This window comes from Caenorhabditis elegans, chromosome IV, assembly GCF_000002985.6.
Source record: "Caenorhabditis elegans chromosome IV".
NCBI lineage: Eukaryota > Metazoa > Nematoda > Chromadorea > Rhabditida > Rhabditidae > Caenorhabditis > Caenorhabditis elegans.
The window spans coordinates 8,276,782-8,294,617 of NC_003282.8; the positions used below are offsets into that span (position 1 = coordinate 8,276,782).

Sequence of the window (17,836 nt, forward strand, 5' to 3'; positions counted from 1 at the left end):
TTTCTAAACAAATTCAATTGGATTGTAGTCACGTGCTAGAATTTCTAACAGTTCTCTGCTAAATAGCTAGAAAGTTTTTTTACTGGTTGTTTTTTCATATAAAATGTATTTGAAATGCAAAACCATACGATATCGTTTTCCTTAAAAACATCAAATTTTGTAAAACGAAAATGAAGACGTGACCTAGAAGATGTTACGACAAATATTGTGTAGTGGTGTTTGAATATGAAATTGGACACGAGATACAGACACCGAACTGATGGCTGCAGATGCTCGCAGTGAGAGCAATCGGATGCTCAATTGACTCCGGAAATTTGTGAAACAAACAATGAAGCAAGAGAGATGAGCAAAGAAGGCGGCGAAGAACGGCTCAGCATGAGAAAACATGAGAAATGAGTGCAGGTGTTGGAAGATAGGGTTTGATATAAATCTGAATGGAAGATGAAAAAACAGAAGAAAAGAAGGAGGAGGAGATGAAGGAGAAAAAGTTCAATGAGCAGGTTGGGTGGAGTTGGGTGGAGGAGGATGATAAATTGATGTTGAAAATTGATAGAAACTTGGTATTTATAGAAGCTGGAATCAAAAATAGATGTACCCTCAATCCAGGTGGTAGAGGTTACGGCGGGGTTCGTCAGAGCAGAAAGTGCACGAATATTGTTGAAAGCTCTTTGTAATTTTTTTTGAAAAGCGATTATAATGGAAACGATAGTAAAATCTATATAAAGAATTCATTACTGAGATGTGACTTTTTCTGAAAGTTACCTACCACACGGAAAATGGCAAAAACAAGAAAATAAGTAAATACTGCTCATTATTTCATTTTTTGGTCAAAATACTCATTTGAACAAACAAAAAGATCTCCTCCCATTGGCTTCTTCATTCCGAAAACTGACACCCCATTGTGCTCATTTAAATGTCCTTCATATCATCATTTCCTTTCAATTTCTATTCTAAAATTTCAAGGAAATATAGAAAATTGAAAATTTGAAATTCCCGGAAATTTGCAGAAATTTGAACCCTCCGCGTGGGGTTATTAAACTACAGTATGGAAATTAAAAAGTAGAGAAAAGGACAGAGATCTTGAAAATTGTTTTGTATGATCACTTTTTATGTTTCTTACTTAGGTTGGGTTGTTTGCGATTGGGGACACGGAACGGAAAACGACAATTTTTGGGACCGGAGGGTCATGAAACAGAGGAAAATTTGAGAAAAGCATATAATTTTTGCACTATGAGGGTATGAATATTGGGTATATTTAGATACTAACAGGATATGGATATATGTAGACTTCGGTCGAAATAGAAAATAATCATTTGGGAATGTAAGTTTGTTTCAATTTACTCATAGAATAATATGAATAAAAGGAGAAAAACGTGGTTAAAGTAAGTTTAATACAAAAATTAAACAATTCAATAAATTTAAAAATAAGAAAAACTTTTACGATGTTAATACATATGTGTAACCATTACATTATTTTGAAACAAATTAAATTGTTCAAACTATGCTTGAGGATTTTAAGTTATGCAAGTTCTTATGAAATCTGAGTTTAAATAAATAAAATATGCTCAGAAGCAAGTAAATTTTATCCTACTCTTGAAACTTTTTGAATTTTGAACTTTTTTTTAGACTTTTTTCAAAAATGTGTCGCCACTGAAGACACCACCTAAAATCACAAAAATGATGCTGAAATGTCAAAATAGCATTGTGAAACTTTAAAAGAATGCTTTTAAATGTTGATATCTACAGTCAAAAATTGTCAATTACTCAGGGCTTCAAACAGCCAAAAATGACCCAAATTTATCCGAAAGTTCCAATATTTTGAAAATTTGCTAAACCTCTGACTTTAAATATGTAAAATTAAAAAAAAACACTTTTGAATGTATTCATTATGATTTTTCTGATTCTGTACACAACACACGATAATTAAAAAAAACCATTCTAGTAAAACCCATCCCAAACCCACTGAAAACTTTTCTTCAACTTTTCCATTTGAACAAAGTTTACTTCCAAGCTGTCGAAAATTCCTATTTACATATTATGAAAGTATACATATTTTTGACGGTTTTATTTCTAGATGACGTTACTTGGGTTGAAAAATCAACCTTATTTACAGTGAAAACCAACATTGTTTTTCGCTAATTGGTAAACAGGAATGTTCCTTGTATATTTGACTCTTATTATAATTATATGATACTTAGAAAACTTTAAGATGTGTTCAGTGAACGATGTATCATATTCTATAGTTGGGAGTACTAGTCAGAAATAGGTTATTGTAAAAACTGATAGTCTTACGTTTAGTTTTACTAATTTTAAAATATCTCTAATAGAGAATTTATTGGAAAACAAACGTTTTTAACATATTTCCTAGAATTATTTTGAAAAAAAAAACAATAAAGAAGATTTGCTTGATAGGTCAGTTCTTTCACCTTTTCTCGAGCGTAAAATTAAAGGGAAACGAATTTTTGATTCAATAGTTCCATTTTACATCAACAAAGAAAAACGAGTTTTTTTTTCAAATCTTAACAAGAAAAAAACAAAAAAAAAGTCTGGCTGAAAACAGAAAGATCAAACATTTGCATTTTTTCTCTTCCACAAAAATATAGGAGAAATGAGGAGAAAAAGAGGAAACATATGTGTAATTGAGAAAAAAAAAGTGAATAAATTGAGGGTGGAGATCATTAATAATTCAGAAAACTGAAATTGGAAATGAGAAAAAAACGTTTTTTTTTGCGCCGTAAGAATTTAACTTCGAAGAATCTGGAATTACAGGAAAATAGGAGAAAATATCAAATTTTGACACCTTATTCTCATAATTAGTAAATTGGAGAAACTGAGAATATGACACTTTGTCTGGAAATACAAACTTTGATATTTTGACCGGGAAAGTTTTCGGTCTTCAGTTTTAACAGTGGATTAAGGACTGTAGATTTTTTGTTTCAATAGAAGGGTAAACTGTTTAAAAAAAGTTCTAATGTGTCATACACACTTTTTTGTGCTTGGACTCAAATAGAAAATTATCTCAAATATCTTGAATTTTTCATAATTTTAGCTGGAAGCTTAGAGAACTAAAATCTTCAATCTTCAATCTGAATTTCTCACGCTGAACAATTAAAATTTTCAGATCCTGAATACTGGATTGAAATATACAACGTGGGAAAATTCAGAGTAACTCAATTACCAAGAAGTCTCCGAACTGCTGTCTTTTACGGAAACCACTCTAAAAAGCAAAACAATAAACAGAATCAACTAATTTTAAAAGATGGGAGGGAATCCCTGGAAAAAGTTTAAGTCGAAGAGTAAATTGGCAATTTCCTAATTTTTCAGAATAAAACTGGAAAATTGGAAAATTAAGTAAACGGAATAGCCACTCACCAAAGTCCGATAAGCTGTTAGGCAGTCAACATTTCTCTTAATTACTTTTCAAAAACAAAAAGGGAAGAGAAGTAAACATTTTAATTTAAATTTTAGCAAGAAATGTTCTAGACTAGACTATAAAATAATAATTGGAATTCATGGAGGAGTACTGTAGGTATCAAGTATAGGGTAGAGCGTACTCTAAGGCACTCCATGCGCCGAACAAAATAAAAACTGGAATTGTAAATTCTAGAATCAAACTTTTCTGTCCTCACGGGTTACTGTAGATCAAGTGTTCCACCTCATAACCATCAAAATGAAATGAGAAGCAGATGTTGAGTGAAAGATAGGAAAAGGGGATAATCTCATGAAGAGAATGGGAAGTATGTGATGAAAAATATGTGATTGATGGGAAAGCAGCGGAGGGAAAACGAGAGCACTCAATCATTCTATCACCTGTGTTTGTGCGGGCGGACCTCCGGAAATATGACAAATAGATACACTTTAAAAACTTAAAAACAAAGGATCTCATCACGGAAGTGCAATTCTATATCAAAGGTACCAATTGGGTTTGTTTTTAAAGTTAGGAAGCTGACGTTACTTTTTTAATTGAAACTTGAAAAAGACAAAAATTAGACAATCGCAGTTTCAATTAAACGAAAATATTAAGACGTCTTCAACCTTCGCTTTTGAGTACAAAAATATACGATGAATCGGGTGAAAGCAGCAAAATAAAGCGCAAATGGAGGACGGGCTCGATTGCTTCCGGATCACTGAATGAAAAGAATAAGCAGGCGTGTTTAAGAAAAGAAAAGCAAAAGAAAAAAAAACATGAATCGCGTACGAATTAATGGGCAAAAGGTAGACGAAGATGGAAATGGCAAAAACATGGGAACAAAATAGGAAATGAACAATAGTTTCTTGTCAATCTGAGAAAAAAGAAATTATGGCTTTTGCTGAAACGACTACAAAATATATAAGCAGTAGTTAATATTATTCCATTGAAATTTTCTAATTTAAAGCCAATGAGTATTGACATACCTAACCAACACAATTCGCACGCTTCGTGCGAGTTACCAATTTCCGGGCTCTTTTTCGGAGGTCATCATTAACAATTCAAAAACAAAGAATTTGAGCCTTGTTTTCGGTCCATTTTTAGAATTTCGAGAGTCCTGAAATTGCTTGAAACGTGGACAGATTACCAAATACTAAGACATAACGATGAGTCGATTTGATCAAAACTTCTTGTTTTTTGTACAGAAAAATTTCAATATTTGATCATATTCTGCAGAATCTCTTGAGTTCAAGCTTTTCCAAGTATGTCACTTGAAATGAATATCTATTTCCGATTCAAAAACAATTGTTAAATAATCATGTGCGTCAGTGATTTGAACTCTTGCGTCTCTCGAGCTATAACCCCATGAGCACGGAAAAAAGTGTTCAGTGAGCTGTCTTTCTGACTTGATACATTCATTGAGTGTAGTGTGTGTGTGTACAAGTACAAAGCGATGGAAAATTCAAGTGAAAAGCAGAAAGAAAAGAGATGAAACACATCAGAAATCATAGGACTTTGTGGAATCAGGGAAAGGGGGTAAAATGAAATGAAACATTATGAATCATGAAGAATAAAATATGTAGTCTCACATGAGAAATGGAAAAGTAATAAAAAGAAGTAATAGTAATAAAGATAATGGAAGTCATAATTAACTGTCTGTCTGTGCATTGCCCTTTGACCATTTTATAGAAGATACTCTTTTTTTTATTAGCACGAACTAGTCTGACTCATTTAATTAACAAACTATGAAGTGTCAATAAAAATAGTTATGTATGTGGAACGCTGAGTACGAATTCTATAATAAATATATCTGCTCCTGCGTGTACTATTGTAGAACGTTATAAAAATTAAATTAATGAAATTTGTGTAAAAATCATCTTCATACATGATAGCTTGAACATAATTTCAATTCTCTAATTTAATTATTTTTGTTTAAAAATGTTGTACCCATTGATTTCAGTCATAAATTGTAAGTAAAACTGAGAAGAGCTAGTCCATGCAGAAACCCAAAAATGCCAAGACATGGGAGGCGCCTATTAATGAAACTTGGAAGATTTAACTGTTGAATAAACAATGAAGTCACCCATAGATATCGTGCTGTTTTTCATTAAATTTTACTTAATTTACTTTTATATTCTCACTAGAATGACTGAGCACAACTAATTGAAACAAAAATCTCACTTAAGCAGTAGTTCAGCATGGATCTCATCGATGTTCCAAATTGTCAGGAAAAATTGGTTGAAAACATTATATACTTGGTCAAAGAGTACGAAATGAGTGTTTTCCCACAGTTTTTAGTCCGGAAACATGCGGAAGTATTTAAGTATTAACTATTTCATCGAATTCTCACAGGCTATATTAGATGAGAAACTTGAATACAGAGATCATAGTTTTTAAATTGTACATAGAATTTATTATTTGATTTTCTGAATATCATTAAACATCATATTCATAGAAAATTGTCAAATCTGAGAACATTGTTTAATTAACTAGATACTGTGTATTTCGGCTAGTCGGTTTGTGCGATGAGCTCCACATATGACATGTTGGGGGCTCAGAGGTTCATTTATGTGAGAAACCTACTGCATCGGCTACCACTTCCAAAATTTGAGAAGGTCGGAGAACAGCTTTTGTGGTGGGAGGATTAGAGATCATGAATAGTATAAAGATTCAACTTTAAGGCTATTGTCTCAATGAGCTCAGAAAACGAATAGAGTGAAGGGGCGGCTCACGCCCTGTTCTTGCCCGGAAAACGTCTCTACAACTCTTATAATGGTAAAATTACTACATTTCATAGTAAACCTTCTACGAAATATTTTATAAACAGTCAAAAAGTGGCAACTTCCAGGGATATGCCTGTCTATCATTTTGGAAATCGACTTGAGAAGTTTTATTTTAGAATTATTCTGTGTTGATTATGTTTCTATTATTTTCACATTGTAGGGACTTTGTCTGAAAATTTTTGGACTTTTCAATTACACTCCCGTCACCGTAGAGTAAGACCTAGAAACGCGAGATTAAACGTGGAAAAATTATGATAAAATAACCGAGAATAGAATTGTAAAAAGAGGACAAGTTCAAAAAAAGATAAAAGACTAAAAAGTTGGAAGTCCACGCACGAGAATCGCGTAATCCACCCTCACAGCGACAACGACTCCCGAAGGAACATTCAAAAAGAAGTTGCATTTCAAATTTATGGCATTTTATATAAGGAAGTGCAGATAAATGACGCAGTTTTGCAAAAGGAAAAAAACAAAAAATGGGTGTAAGACGAGTACAGATATAAATAGAAACATGGTTTCATGCGTTCTTTTTGTTTTGACTAATTAAGCTAAAATAACTGAAAATGTCTGGTAGAAATATAAACCTTTAGGTCAGAATATTGTGTTTTTGTCACTTTGGCGGGAACGCTGGTTCTACGTTTTAAATTAATTTGTTGAAGTAGGCAGGCGTGCACTTGTGTGCCTACATGAAACAGTTACTTATCTCATTTTATCTATAGATTTTATCAAGTTAAAAAAGGAGAGCTGGAATGGAAAAAATATCATAAAAAATAATAAGCTAGAGTTATTTCAAATTCGTTCAACTTCCTGTTTCAATTTCTATAAATCGAAACAATTTCAATTTCATTTTGCACTACGAAATGCTATTTGCGTCACTCTTTGCTCACCAAAATTCAATCTAATGACCATTGTTATCGTCACACAATTTGTTTAGATTTTCAGCAAAAAAAGAAGAACGAGAAAACCAAAACGCCAAACAACCGGGAATCAGTTGTAGTACTCGGCTTCATAAACAATGAATTTTCGCGTTTCTGCTATAGATTTCTAGAGGAAAAACGAGTCGTGACATTGTTTAAAACAAGTGAAAAATGCTGAAAGATGAGCTCTCGGAGCAACTTGTTGAGTGGTTTGAAACGGATAGGAAATGGGAGACAAAAGGGAATCAGTAGTTGAAGGACACTAGAAATTATGATAGAAAAAAGCTGTCAGTTTAGTTAGATCAAAGAGCTTTCTTTGATTGATTGATCGGAACATCAGAGTTCGAAAATTGAAAGACAAAGTATTCCTCGAGAATTACGAAGTGAAGTACTATGTGAAGATGGACATAGATTAGTGTTCGTAAAGAATTGGGAATCGAACCAAGTATTTTTAAGATAGAGTATATTGGTATTCGGAGGGTGTAATAATGAAAGAGTTGTTGCTATTTAGGTCTCAATTTATACGGTTTATTTATTAAAATTTTAGATATTTAAAATGCTACAGTTGTAATATTGAGACAACCTCAGTATGAGAAGTGCAATTTCTTTTTTTGGAAAATTTCTACGAATTTATTTCGTTTTTATTAATTATAGTATTTAATCATTGTGAATAGAAAAAACTCAAACCATTTAATGTTTGTAACAATCTCAAATGAACCACCTGAGAATGCTTTCTACTAGATGACAATGGCCAAAAATAAATAATTTTTTCCAACTCGTCACAGCCACTCAACCAAACGTTTTTTTTATCCAAGAAGAGAAGAACAAGGGACAGTTGTCCGCCGTGTCTCGTTTCAAACAAAAAATGTACGTGAAAAGTGAATGAGAGCTTCTCCGTCCATTCTGTCTTGTTTTCTCATTGGCTCATAGTCTTTGTCGTCGTCACATCAAACATATCATATTATTTCTCGTGGTGAAGAGTGGGTGATCTTTTTTGGGTTTAAAGACTGTCTTTTAAAAAAGACGGTAATGAAAATTATTTAAAAAGTTACAAGCATTGAATAAATATGTCCAGTCGCTAGTAGATTGGAAAGTCTGCTTTCTCCGGGAAATGTGATGTATTTATAAATATATATAGATACATTCGAAAATTCTCACGCTCTTCTAGGAAAATAGCTTTTCCCTAGGATTCTTGGTCACCTATAATAATTAACGCGTTCTCACCATTTCGGCTCTATTTTCGCGGATCTTCCTAAAGCGGGTGTAAAAAGGCTTAAGAGTATCCAAAAACAGTGGGTTTTATTCCATTTCACAATGGGAACATGGAAACAAAGATAATGATGAGCACCGGGAAGGGGGAGAATATAGGTAAAACTTATAGTATAAAACATGGAAAACAAGGCGAAGTGGTGAACAAGGGGGGACATAGTGAAGATTAGTTATGATCAATTCTCGAGCAAGATGGTCGGTATGTACCGTTCATGATTGCAAGCTCGACGAGTTGTCTACGCTTCAGCTCATCACGCCCATCTGGAGGAGGAACCAAAAGAACTTGGACTGTTTCCAGAGCTGCAGTGATCCGAGCAGTTGCCTCACGACGTGGTCCGCTTGTCTCGACAATGACGCGAAGTGGCAAATCAATTGCACTGAAAGAAAAAATGGGTTGGGCTAAACGGATTAAATGGGGCGTGAATACATTGAAGAAAATAAAATGATGTATTTGAAATCAAAATGTCACGTAATATCTATCAAAATTTTGATGATTTTTAGTATAACTCACTCTTGGCTTCCATCTCCATGAGTTTTGTGCAATGCATTTCCGTACATCTTATTCGAATGATTTCCGCGGATCATGATTCGGCATCCGGTATCTTTCTCAAGCTGCTTCGCTGTCGTTCCACGAGGACCAATGATGCGGCCAATAAAATTGTAAGTGGGGTAAGTCTCGACTGGAATCCTAATACTTTCAGTCAAAGTGACCTCATCTTCATCCGAATGCATCGAATCATCAGAATCAGAGAACATAGCGCCAAGATCAGTAAACCGAAGTGCTTCTCGTCCACATTCTTCAAGAATTCCAATGTCAGCCATTGAGATTGGAGCCATGAAGAGTCGGCCGATCTCTTAAAATCATAAAAACATTAGATCTATAAAATTGGAATTCATACCTTCATCGATGAGATGCACTGAGAAGTTAGCCTGACCATATTGGAGAAGACGGGACTTTTCAGCTAGGAGCAGCTTGAAATAAGAGATCACTACATCCATTTGGTCGGATTCCTCATGAATTTGGATCGATTTAGGATCTCTTTCATAGTCGGATAGCTGCAAAAAAACAGATAACTGAAAAATATATAAAGGTGTGAACTAACAATTTGCATGAATTTCTGCTGGAGAGGGGTGAGAAAGCAATTATGGTTGTTCATGGTGAAACATGAACAAGACTGAACAATTTCAGCCACGGAGCTCCGTGCCAACGTGGCATCATGGGGATGACGTGGAGGTCACGCGTATATTCAGACGTGATTAAAATTAATCAGAGTAAGGTCAGAGACGTGGCAACTGCATCTTCTTTCTTTTATCATCCTTCAACATTACATTCAGTGCTTTACAGGATAAGTGAACGTGTTCCTAAAAATTGAAAATAACTCTGACCAAAATTCAAAACAGATGACAAAATGATTACACGATTGAATATATTTTCAATGACTTTATTTTTGATAGTGTCGAGCACATCAAATACACCGAGCACACTTACTCAAATAACCTAAATGAAAGGGATTTGTGAAGAGGCAGGGGAAAACAATGAAAAACGTTTTGGGACAACAATTGGGATTGATAATTTGTGCAAGAGAAACAATAAAACCAACAACAATGAAAAATATTTAAAAAAAATGGGATTTAACAAGGAGCGAACAGATGGATCAACAAGATGGAATAAATCTAGAAGAGATTAGTGGTATGGTAAACAATGGTAAATTTATTTCTTTCCCTTGAAACCGGTCTTCTTGAATTGCGGCTTTTTCTGCTGCACACGTGGAATAGTCTTCGGTTCAACCTTAATTTTTTTTGTAGAAAGTGAAGATAAAGGTTTTAAAATAATCTGGATTAGAAATTACCTTTTTCACGAGCTTCTTTTGTTTTGGTTGTTCTTCTTCAACTTCCTGAATTCCTTCATCACTTGACGCCACCTCTTCGCTGTCATCACCTGACGAATCAGCAGCAACTTTCGGAACAATTTTTTTTTGAACCGCTGGAGTAGCTGCCTTCTTTGGTTTCACGTCAACCTTCGTCTCTTGATGTCTCGCATAGAACACATCGACTAGATGATTGTTAACCTTCAATCCATTTGATTTTGCGAATGCAGCTTGAGCGTCTTCTACGGTTCCAAAAGTGATGAAAGCTCTCTTTTTCGAGTTTGGCTGACCACTTGCGTGAAGGATCTTAATGTCTGTGGATGAACGGAAGATGTTCTTCAAGTCTGTGTTATTGCAGGTTCCTGGGAGAGCGTTGATGAAGAGCTGGAGAGGATTAATCGGACGAACTCCATCTAAAAAATTATACTTTGCTTGGCTAAGGAATTTTAAAACGTACGTTCTTTTGGAGCTTTGCTTTCACTGAGACAGAAGTCTACATAAAGAGCTTTTCCTTGAATCTTAGATTTGCTAAGAACATCGTGAGCTTTCTTGCAATCTGCGACAGTGTTGAATACAAGCCATCCAAAGTTCGAGTTCTTTTTGCGACGGAAAGAATCGAGTCCAGTTACAAGACCAGTGATTTCAGCATCTTTTGCTTTCTTAGCAATTTCTTTGATGAACAAAGAACGCGAATCTCTATCTTGACGTCTTCTCTCCTCTTCACTGATAATTGATTTACCATCGCTCTTGACTTGTTTAGAAGCGACGGTAGGCTCATCAAGCTTTCTCTTCACACCTCCTTGTTTTTCGGTGACTTTTGGCTTCACAGCTGGGATATCTTCTTCCTCTTCCTCCTCTTCATCTTCTTCCTCTACGTCTTCTTCATCCTCCTCGTCTTCGTCTTCATCACTATCTTGAGCAGCAGAAGCAGCAGCACGATTTGCAGCAATCTGTTTGAGAAGATCAGCTTTCGACTTGATAAGTGGGACATTTGTGGTATCCTCCTCCTCTTCTTCATCTTCCTCGTCCTCCTCTTCTTCTTCATCTTCATCCTCATCGTCACTGTCCTCCTCAATCGCTTGAGCTATTTGACTTAAAGACTGCTTGAGGACTGGAGCTTTCTTAGCTGGAACATCTTCTTCCTCTTCCTCCTCCTCTTCGTCTTCCTCCTCTACTTCTTCATCCTCCTCATCTTCCTCGTCGCTGTCATCATCAAAGTTCAGTTTTGGAACATCACCGGCAGCATTTTTTGATGTTTTGGCAGGATGCGGGGTTGCTGGTGCTTTCTTGTCAACAGTAGTTGGGGTTGCAACCTTAGATAAATTGACTTGCTTTCCTTTTGTGGAGTCGACAGATTTGAGAGAGCTTTTTACAGCTGGAGTTTTAGCGACAGGCTCGGTCTCCTCCTCGTCCTCTTCTTCCTGAAAACAATAATATTAAAGGAAACTCGAAATAAACATTGCAACATTTTCCAAAGAAATTTTCACAAGAAAATCAGCCTTTGAGAAAAAAAAAACATACCTCCTCATCTTCTTCGTCCATTTCAATTTCTTCCTCGTCTTCCTCATCTTCTTCATCTTCCTCAACAGCAACAGACTTTTTGACCTGCGGAGCGTCATCATCAGATTCTTCCTCCTCCTCATCATCGTCCTCTTCGTCATCGTCAGAATCTTCAGCAGCCGTAGCAATGGCACTCTTAGCAGTTTTCTTTGGTGGTTGTGGCTCCTCATCACTCTCCTCCTCATCTTCTTCGTCTTCACCAGAATCGTCTTCTACTGGTTTTGTTTGTTTTGCAAACGGAGTTCCGGTGGCAAGCTTTTTCTTCGGGACTTCTGGAATATTGAATAATTGCAAATAAATCTAAAATCAGCACTATACCCTCTTCCTCGTCGTCATCTCCATCACTATCATACTGTTTTCTCTTATCGCTAAAACCAACTCGGCTGCCTCCCCCACGAGATTGGAAGTTTCCTCTTCCTCCGCGCGGTGAGAAATCGTTTCCACCGCGTCCACGAGGTGTGAAGCCACCACGACCGCCTCCTCTAGGGGAGAACTTATTGCCACCACGGGACCCTCCAGAGAAATCTCCTCGACCGCGATTAGCTACACCACGATCTCCTCCTCGCCATGGAGAGCCACCACGATCACCTCCACGGAAGTTGCCGCGGTCTCCTCCACGCCATGGAGATCCTCCACGATCTCCACCTCGGAATCCACCACGGTCACCACCTCGGAAGCCTCCACCACGTCCTCTTGGGGAGAATCCACCTTCACGATCACCACGGAATCCTCCTGGTGAGCGACCTCTATCTCCTCCTCGGAATCCGCTTGATGAACGTCCTCTATCGCCTCCACGGAATCCGCCTGGAGAACGTCCTCTATCTCCACCTCGGAATCCACCACCGCCACCACGTGGGGTGAAGCCACTGCCACCACCACGACCACCGCGGAAGCCTCCGCCTCCGCGTCCTCTTGGTGAGTCGAAACCCATTTTGATTGTACCTGAAATAAATAAAATAAAGTTAGGAAGTCCTAATTAGAGTTAAATCAGGAAATAACAGCGACCAAATGTGTTGTAATGATATATTTCGATATTTTATGCATTATAGTAATTTTTAAGCAGAAAATTTCTTCAAAAAACGTAGAAAAGCGATTTATTTCAGTGATAAACATGAAAAAGTACACAAAGAGAATGTTTCTAAATTCGAAATTCATCGATAAGCGGGCGCAGGTCTCGCCACGATCTCTCGAATAAATGCATGCGCCTTTAAACGTTAATTTTCTTGCTGGCGGCAGCCGGCTTGCAACGGCTTTCAACAATTCGACAAATCAATAAAAACTGGATTTTCCGTACATTTCTTTTTGTTTGTTATCAAAACCGTTTGAACTGTCAATTATACACTTTTTAGAATTCGTTTTCATCAATTAGAATGTTTGTTCGTATTTATATTGCGTGATATTCTTTTAAAATTGAACAAAATAGTTTAATATAAATATTTTATTTGCAAAACTCTGTCATTTGCGATACATAGTTCTTTCCTAATTGTTTTAGTAAAAACTTAAGTTTCACGTGCCACCTTATCCACGTTTCTATTTCTACGGTGTATTGCCCCTCGGCGAATTCGAGTTATAACTTTTTTACAAGCTCGTATATTGCAAATCCTCCATTAATCTCTATTTTTTTCTCCTTTTGCATTCGCTTCCGAATTTTTTGTGCCGTTTACTCAACTGCTCTATCTTTGCAGCAGGATGAACATTCGTTGTGCTCGCGTGGACGATTTGATGAGCATGCAAAATGCGAATCTTATGTGCCTTCCAGAGAATTATCAAATGAAATACTACTTCTATCACGCTCTTTCTTGGCCGCAGCTCTCTTATATTGCTGAAGATCACAAGGTATTTTTTATTCTCATGCAAATCTTGACTTGAAACATTTATTGTTGTTCAGGGAAATGTTGTTGGATATGTTCTCGCCAAAATGGAAGAAGACCCAGGAGAGGAGCCACATGGTCATATCACCTCTTTGGCCGTCAAAAGATCTTACAGACGTCTGGGATTGGCTAATAAAATGATGGATCAGACCGCAAGAGCCATGGTCGAAACCTACAACGCTAAATACGTATCGCTTCATGTTCGTGTATCAAACCGAGCCGCATTGAATCTATACAAGAACACACTGAAATTCGAAATTGTGGATACAGAGCCAAAGTAAGTATTAATTTGAATAAATCCTCATTTCTCGGCGCGGATTAGTTCGTCCCTCGATGAACAACTGAAAAAATTCTAATCGACGTTTCCCAATCACCCGTTCGATTTCCAACGTTATACTTTTTACAGAAGTGATGGAATTAAATAATTTTGTATTCTTTTTTGGTTCACCTATTTTTAATTTTTGTTCCAAGTCAAGTTCAAATTGAAAAAGGTTATTGTGATTATCAGTGAAAGGACAAAATGTTTCGAAAAATAATTACGTTTAATAACGTGGCGCTTTTTTAAAACAATAAACAAAAATATGCGAGCGAGGTGATTAAACTTTGGCATCAATCAGAAGAAACATACTTCAATTTGCAAATTATGATAACTTTTAGAACCTTATTAACCCTAATTATTAACAAAAATGACAAATTCCAGATATTACGCGGATGGAGAAGATGCATACGCTATGCGTCGCGATCTCGCAAAATGGGCAGAAGAACGGAACATCGAGCCAGCAGATCGAGAGGCCTATACCACTGCAAAAACCACTGACGATAAAAAGAAAAATCGCAGTTAATTCGTTATCAAAGTTTATTTTTGCCTTTTCCAACTGGTTCATTCTGATACTTTCTCTGTTCTCCCCTTTCAGGAGGATCTCTTTTCTTTCAATTCTCGTTTCCTCCTCTGGTTTTAGATTAGGTAAAAATTTAAGTTTTCCCCTGAATAATCTCTTTGATCCCCCTTTGAAAGCTCATTAATAAATTTAAAGCATTAAAATGGTTTGTAGATGTTATAAGCAGTTGATTTCTGTATTCAAATATCTGTAAATATTTATTTCGACCTTTAAAGTTAATGTTTTAGATGAAAGGTGGCGGTGGAATAGGGGATGGCAAAAAGGACTATCAATCAGCTGTTCATGAAGTAAGTTTTTATTAAAAACTCTGTTATTCCTTTTAATAGTTTTGAGTGATTCAGATGAAATATAGATTTTAAATCTAAATTTTTCAGGGATTAACAACATTCGATCAATTGGGAATTGCACTTGAAGATGTCGGTAAATCAATGGACGCAGAAACAGCTACACCAGGAGGAAGTTTATTTTCCAGAGTTATGTAAGTGATTCGGTTATTCTCGAAAAAAAACTCATTGTTGAAAATGTAGCACTATTTTCTAACATTTCAACAAATAAAATTCTGGCTCACTACCGAGTTCGTATTTTCAACATTGAACAGACACATGGAATTGTTTTCAAAAATCATTCGGTCTCACACATTATGGAGGGAGAAACAGTTTAACCTCAACGCAAATCCGATTTGGTCGAATCGTTTCATCGCCTCTCCCTCTGCTCTCATAAAACAAATAGATTGAGAGTGGTGTTACACGAGTTTTCCATACCAAATGAGATCCTTTTTGACAGGTCGGAGAGAGAATTTATTTGTTTTGATAGAGACTCAAAACTAAAAGTTATGATTTTGCCCAGAATGTTATAATATTTCACGACAAGTATAACTTACAAATGAAGAAACGAAAAATGTTCTTCCTGTTTTTTTAATTTCTGAAAATCATTAGAAATTGGTTAGTTATTCTTTTTCGCATCGATTCCAGTTTGAGCTCATGTATTATCATTGTCAAAAGTTTGACGCAATTAAGCGACTATTCATGTTACATTTTTCTGCAATTGAGCTACATTTCGCCAATAATATAAGTTTTTTTTTAAATCTTGTTCATGATATATCAAAGTTAACACAGGTTTTTTTTTCTAATTTCTGACTAGAACGATCTTTGTAGGTACAAATTTCTTCGAAATTCTATAGCCAAAAAGTGATAAGATGATGTCTCAATGATTCTCGACACTTCTAACAAATAAATAACCTGATTCTACATTTTCGAGGTCATTCATACTTTGGTTTCTCATTTTTCTTTCCAGTTGAGTTGAAAGTCGTAGTTTTGATTCCGAACTTAAAATTTTCCTCATTTCTTTTACATTATGTAATTTTTTTTTGCAAAATTATATTCCAAACAGTATATTAATCCGATCCAGTTTTCGTTTCAGGAACGAAAATTCTTCACTAAAATCGAGGACGTACGACCATTCAAACGATCTTGTGAACATGTCGGTGATTCCTGCCGAATCGAGTTATGTACTCTTTTTCCAAGTAAGTTTTTCAGGTATTTTACAAAAGAAATTATGAACTTGCTGTTTTCAGGTTCTCTTTCCGTTTGCCGTCGCTGGTCTTGGAATGGTATTTGCTGGATTGGTTCTCTCAATAGTAGTCACATGGCCTTTGTTCGAAGAAATCCCTGAAATTCTGATTCTAGTTCCAGCACTGCTTGGGCTTAAAGGAAATCTGGAAATGACACTAGCCAGTCGACTCTCAACACTTGTGAGTTTACACTTGAGAATATTCAATTTTATAATTTTCTATCAATTTTTCAGGCTAACCTTGGTCATATGGATTCTTCAAAACAACGAAAAGATGTAGTCATCGCCAACTTGGCACTTGTGCAAGTTCAGGCTACTGTCGTCGCTTTCCTCGCTTCTGCTTTTGCCGCTGCTCTCGCTTTCATTCCTTCTGGGGATTTCGATTGGGCTCATGGTGCATTGATGTGTGCAAGCAGCCTAGCTACAGCATGTAGTGCATCCCTCGTACTATCACTGTTAATGGTGGTTGTCATTGTGACATCTCGAAAATACAACATCAATCCCGATAATGTGGCCACACCAATTGCTGCATCACTTGGAGATCTGACGACACTCACTGTACTGGCTTTCTTCGGATCCGTGTTCCTCAAAGCTCATAATACTGAATCTTGGCTCAATGTTATCGTGATTGTATTATTCCTTCTTCTCCTTCCTTTCTGGATAAAAATTGCCAACGAGAATGAAGGAACACAGGAGACTCTCTACAATGGATGGACACCAGTCATCATGTCAATGCTTATCAGTAGTGCTGGAGGATTTATATTAGAAACCGCAGTCCGAAGATATCATAGCTTGAGTACATACGGTCCAGTATTGAATGGTGTTGGAGGGAATTTGGCTGCTGTTCAAGCCAGCAGACTCTCTACTTATTTCCATAAAGCCGGCACAGTTGGAGTTCTTCCGAATGAATGGACTGTCAGTCGATTTACCAGTGTTCAGCGTGCATTCTTCTCAAAAGAATGGGATTCTCGATCGGCTCGAGTTCTTTTGTTACTCGTTGTTCCTGGTCATATTTGCTTCAATTTCCTTATCCAGTTATTCACTTTGACTTCAAAGAATAATGTGACACCCCATGGACCACTTTTCACCAGTCTTTATATGATTGCGGCAATCATTCAGGTAAGGTTTTATCGAAAATTTAAAATATATAATCAAAATTTCAAAAATTGCAGGTTGTCATACTTCTATTCGTTTGTCAACTTCTCGTCGCTCTTCTTTGGAAATGGAAAATTGACCCAGATAATTCTGTGATTCCATATCTTACAGCTCTTGGAGATCTCCTAGGAACCGGACTCCTATTCATAGTATTCCTCACTACTGACCATTTTGATCCAAAGGAACTCACTTCGTCATAATTTTAAAACGTTCAAACTTTTACCACATTGTATAACTGCATCCCCGTTATTATAGATTGGTTCTCATCCCCCATCTGCATGTAAAACAGTATTTCGCTAACCTAATTTTTCATTTTCACAACTAACGCACTTTCATCAGAACTCTAGTCAAACCCGATGAGTTGATTGATATCCATTTGCCGTCAAGCGCATAATTTTCTGTACATTGTGATCCATTTTTCTCTCTAGCTATTTTTGGTCATATCTAATAGACATTTTGCATTTTCCGCTAGTCACTATGTATTTTTTGGGAATAAATAAGTTAATTTGAACTTTTAAATTTAATTAATTTTTATC

The 17,836-nt window shown here is 36.2% G+C and overlaps 4 protein-coding genes and 2 non-coding genes across 8 annotated transcripts; 3 read left to right on the forward strand and 3 right to left on the reverse strand.

Moving 5' to 3' along the window:
* The first annotated feature begins 274 nt into the window (after positions 1-274).
* K07H8.15 lies at positions 275-385 on the forward strand. Its single transcript, NR_056301.1, has one exon. It is a non-coding gene; the product is annotated as an Unclassified non-coding RNA K07H8.15 (non-coding RNA).
* An 8,008-nt stretch (positions 386-8,393) lies between these two features.
* On the reverse strand, positions 8,394-9,695 carry K07H8.9 (K Homology domain-containing protein). Its single transcript, NM_068989.7, has 4 exons — positions 9,482-9,695; positions 9,278-9,434; positions 8,890-9,232; positions 8,394-8,755 (listed from the first exon to the last, which is right to left on the reverse strand). The coding sequence occupies exons 1-4, from the start codon at positions 9,533-9,535 to the stop codon at positions 8,545-8,547; spliced, it is 765 nt and encodes a 254-aa protein (NP_501390.1). The 5' UTR covers positions 9,536-9,695; the 3' UTR covers positions 8,394-8,544.
* A 110-nt stretch (positions 9,696-9,805) lies between these two features.
* Positions 9,806-12,749, reverse strand: nucl-1 (Nucleolin homolog 1). Its single transcript, NM_068990.7, has 5 exons — positions 12,125-12,749; positions 11,768-12,078; positions 10,704-11,667; positions 10,229-10,659; positions 9,806-10,167 (listed from the first exon to the last, which is right to left on the reverse strand). Exons 1-5 carry the CDS (start codon positions 12,735-12,737, stop codon positions 10,090-10,092), a joined length of 2,397 nt encoding a protein of 798 aa, NP_501391.1. The 5' UTR covers positions 12,738-12,749; the 3' UTR covers positions 9,806-10,089.
* Positions 12,750-12,930: 181 nt separating this feature from the next.
* K07H8.14 lies at positions 12,931-13,079 on the reverse strand. The gene has a single exon (NR_056302.1). It is a non-coding gene; the product is annotated as an Unclassified non-coding RNA K07H8.14 (non-coding RNA).
* A 412-nt stretch (positions 13,080-13,491) lies between these two features.
* On the forward strand, positions 13,492-14,715 carry daf-31 (N-alpha-acetyltransferase daf-31). The gene is made up of 3 exons (NM_068991.7): positions 13,492-13,642; positions 13,695-13,954; positions 14,378-14,715. The coding sequence occupies exons 1-3, from the start codon at positions 13,496-13,498 to the stop codon at positions 14,517-14,519; spliced, it is 549 nt and encodes a 182-aa protein (NP_501392.1). The 5' UTR covers positions 13,492-13,495; the 3' UTR covers positions 14,520-14,715.
* Positions 14,716-14,801: 86 nt separating this feature from the next.
* K07H8.2 (SLC41A/MgtE integral membrane domain-containing protein) lies at positions 14,802-17,809 on the forward strand (the record flags this gene model as incomplete). 3 transcript variants are annotated; one of them, NM_001383140.2, is made up of 6 exons in its annotated part: positions 14,802-14,863; positions 14,951-15,054; positions 15,984-16,098; positions 16,150-16,326; positions 16,380-17,264; positions 17,318-17,809. In NM_001383140.2, 6 exons carry the CDS (start codon positions 14,804-14,806, stop codon positions 17,498-17,500), a joined length of 1,524 nt encoding a protein of 507 aa, NP_001370706.1. The 3 variants fall into 3 exon arrangements, with proteins under 3 accessions (NP_001370706.1, NP_501394.1, NP_001379928.1); NM_068993.7 differs by having other exon boundaries at positions 14,804-14,863; positions 15,996-16,098; NM_001392347.1 differs by lacking the exons at positions 14,802-14,863; positions 14,951-15,054 and having other exon boundaries at positions 15,996-16,098; positions 17,318-17,500.
* Positions 17,810-17,836: the final 27 nt, after the last annotated feature.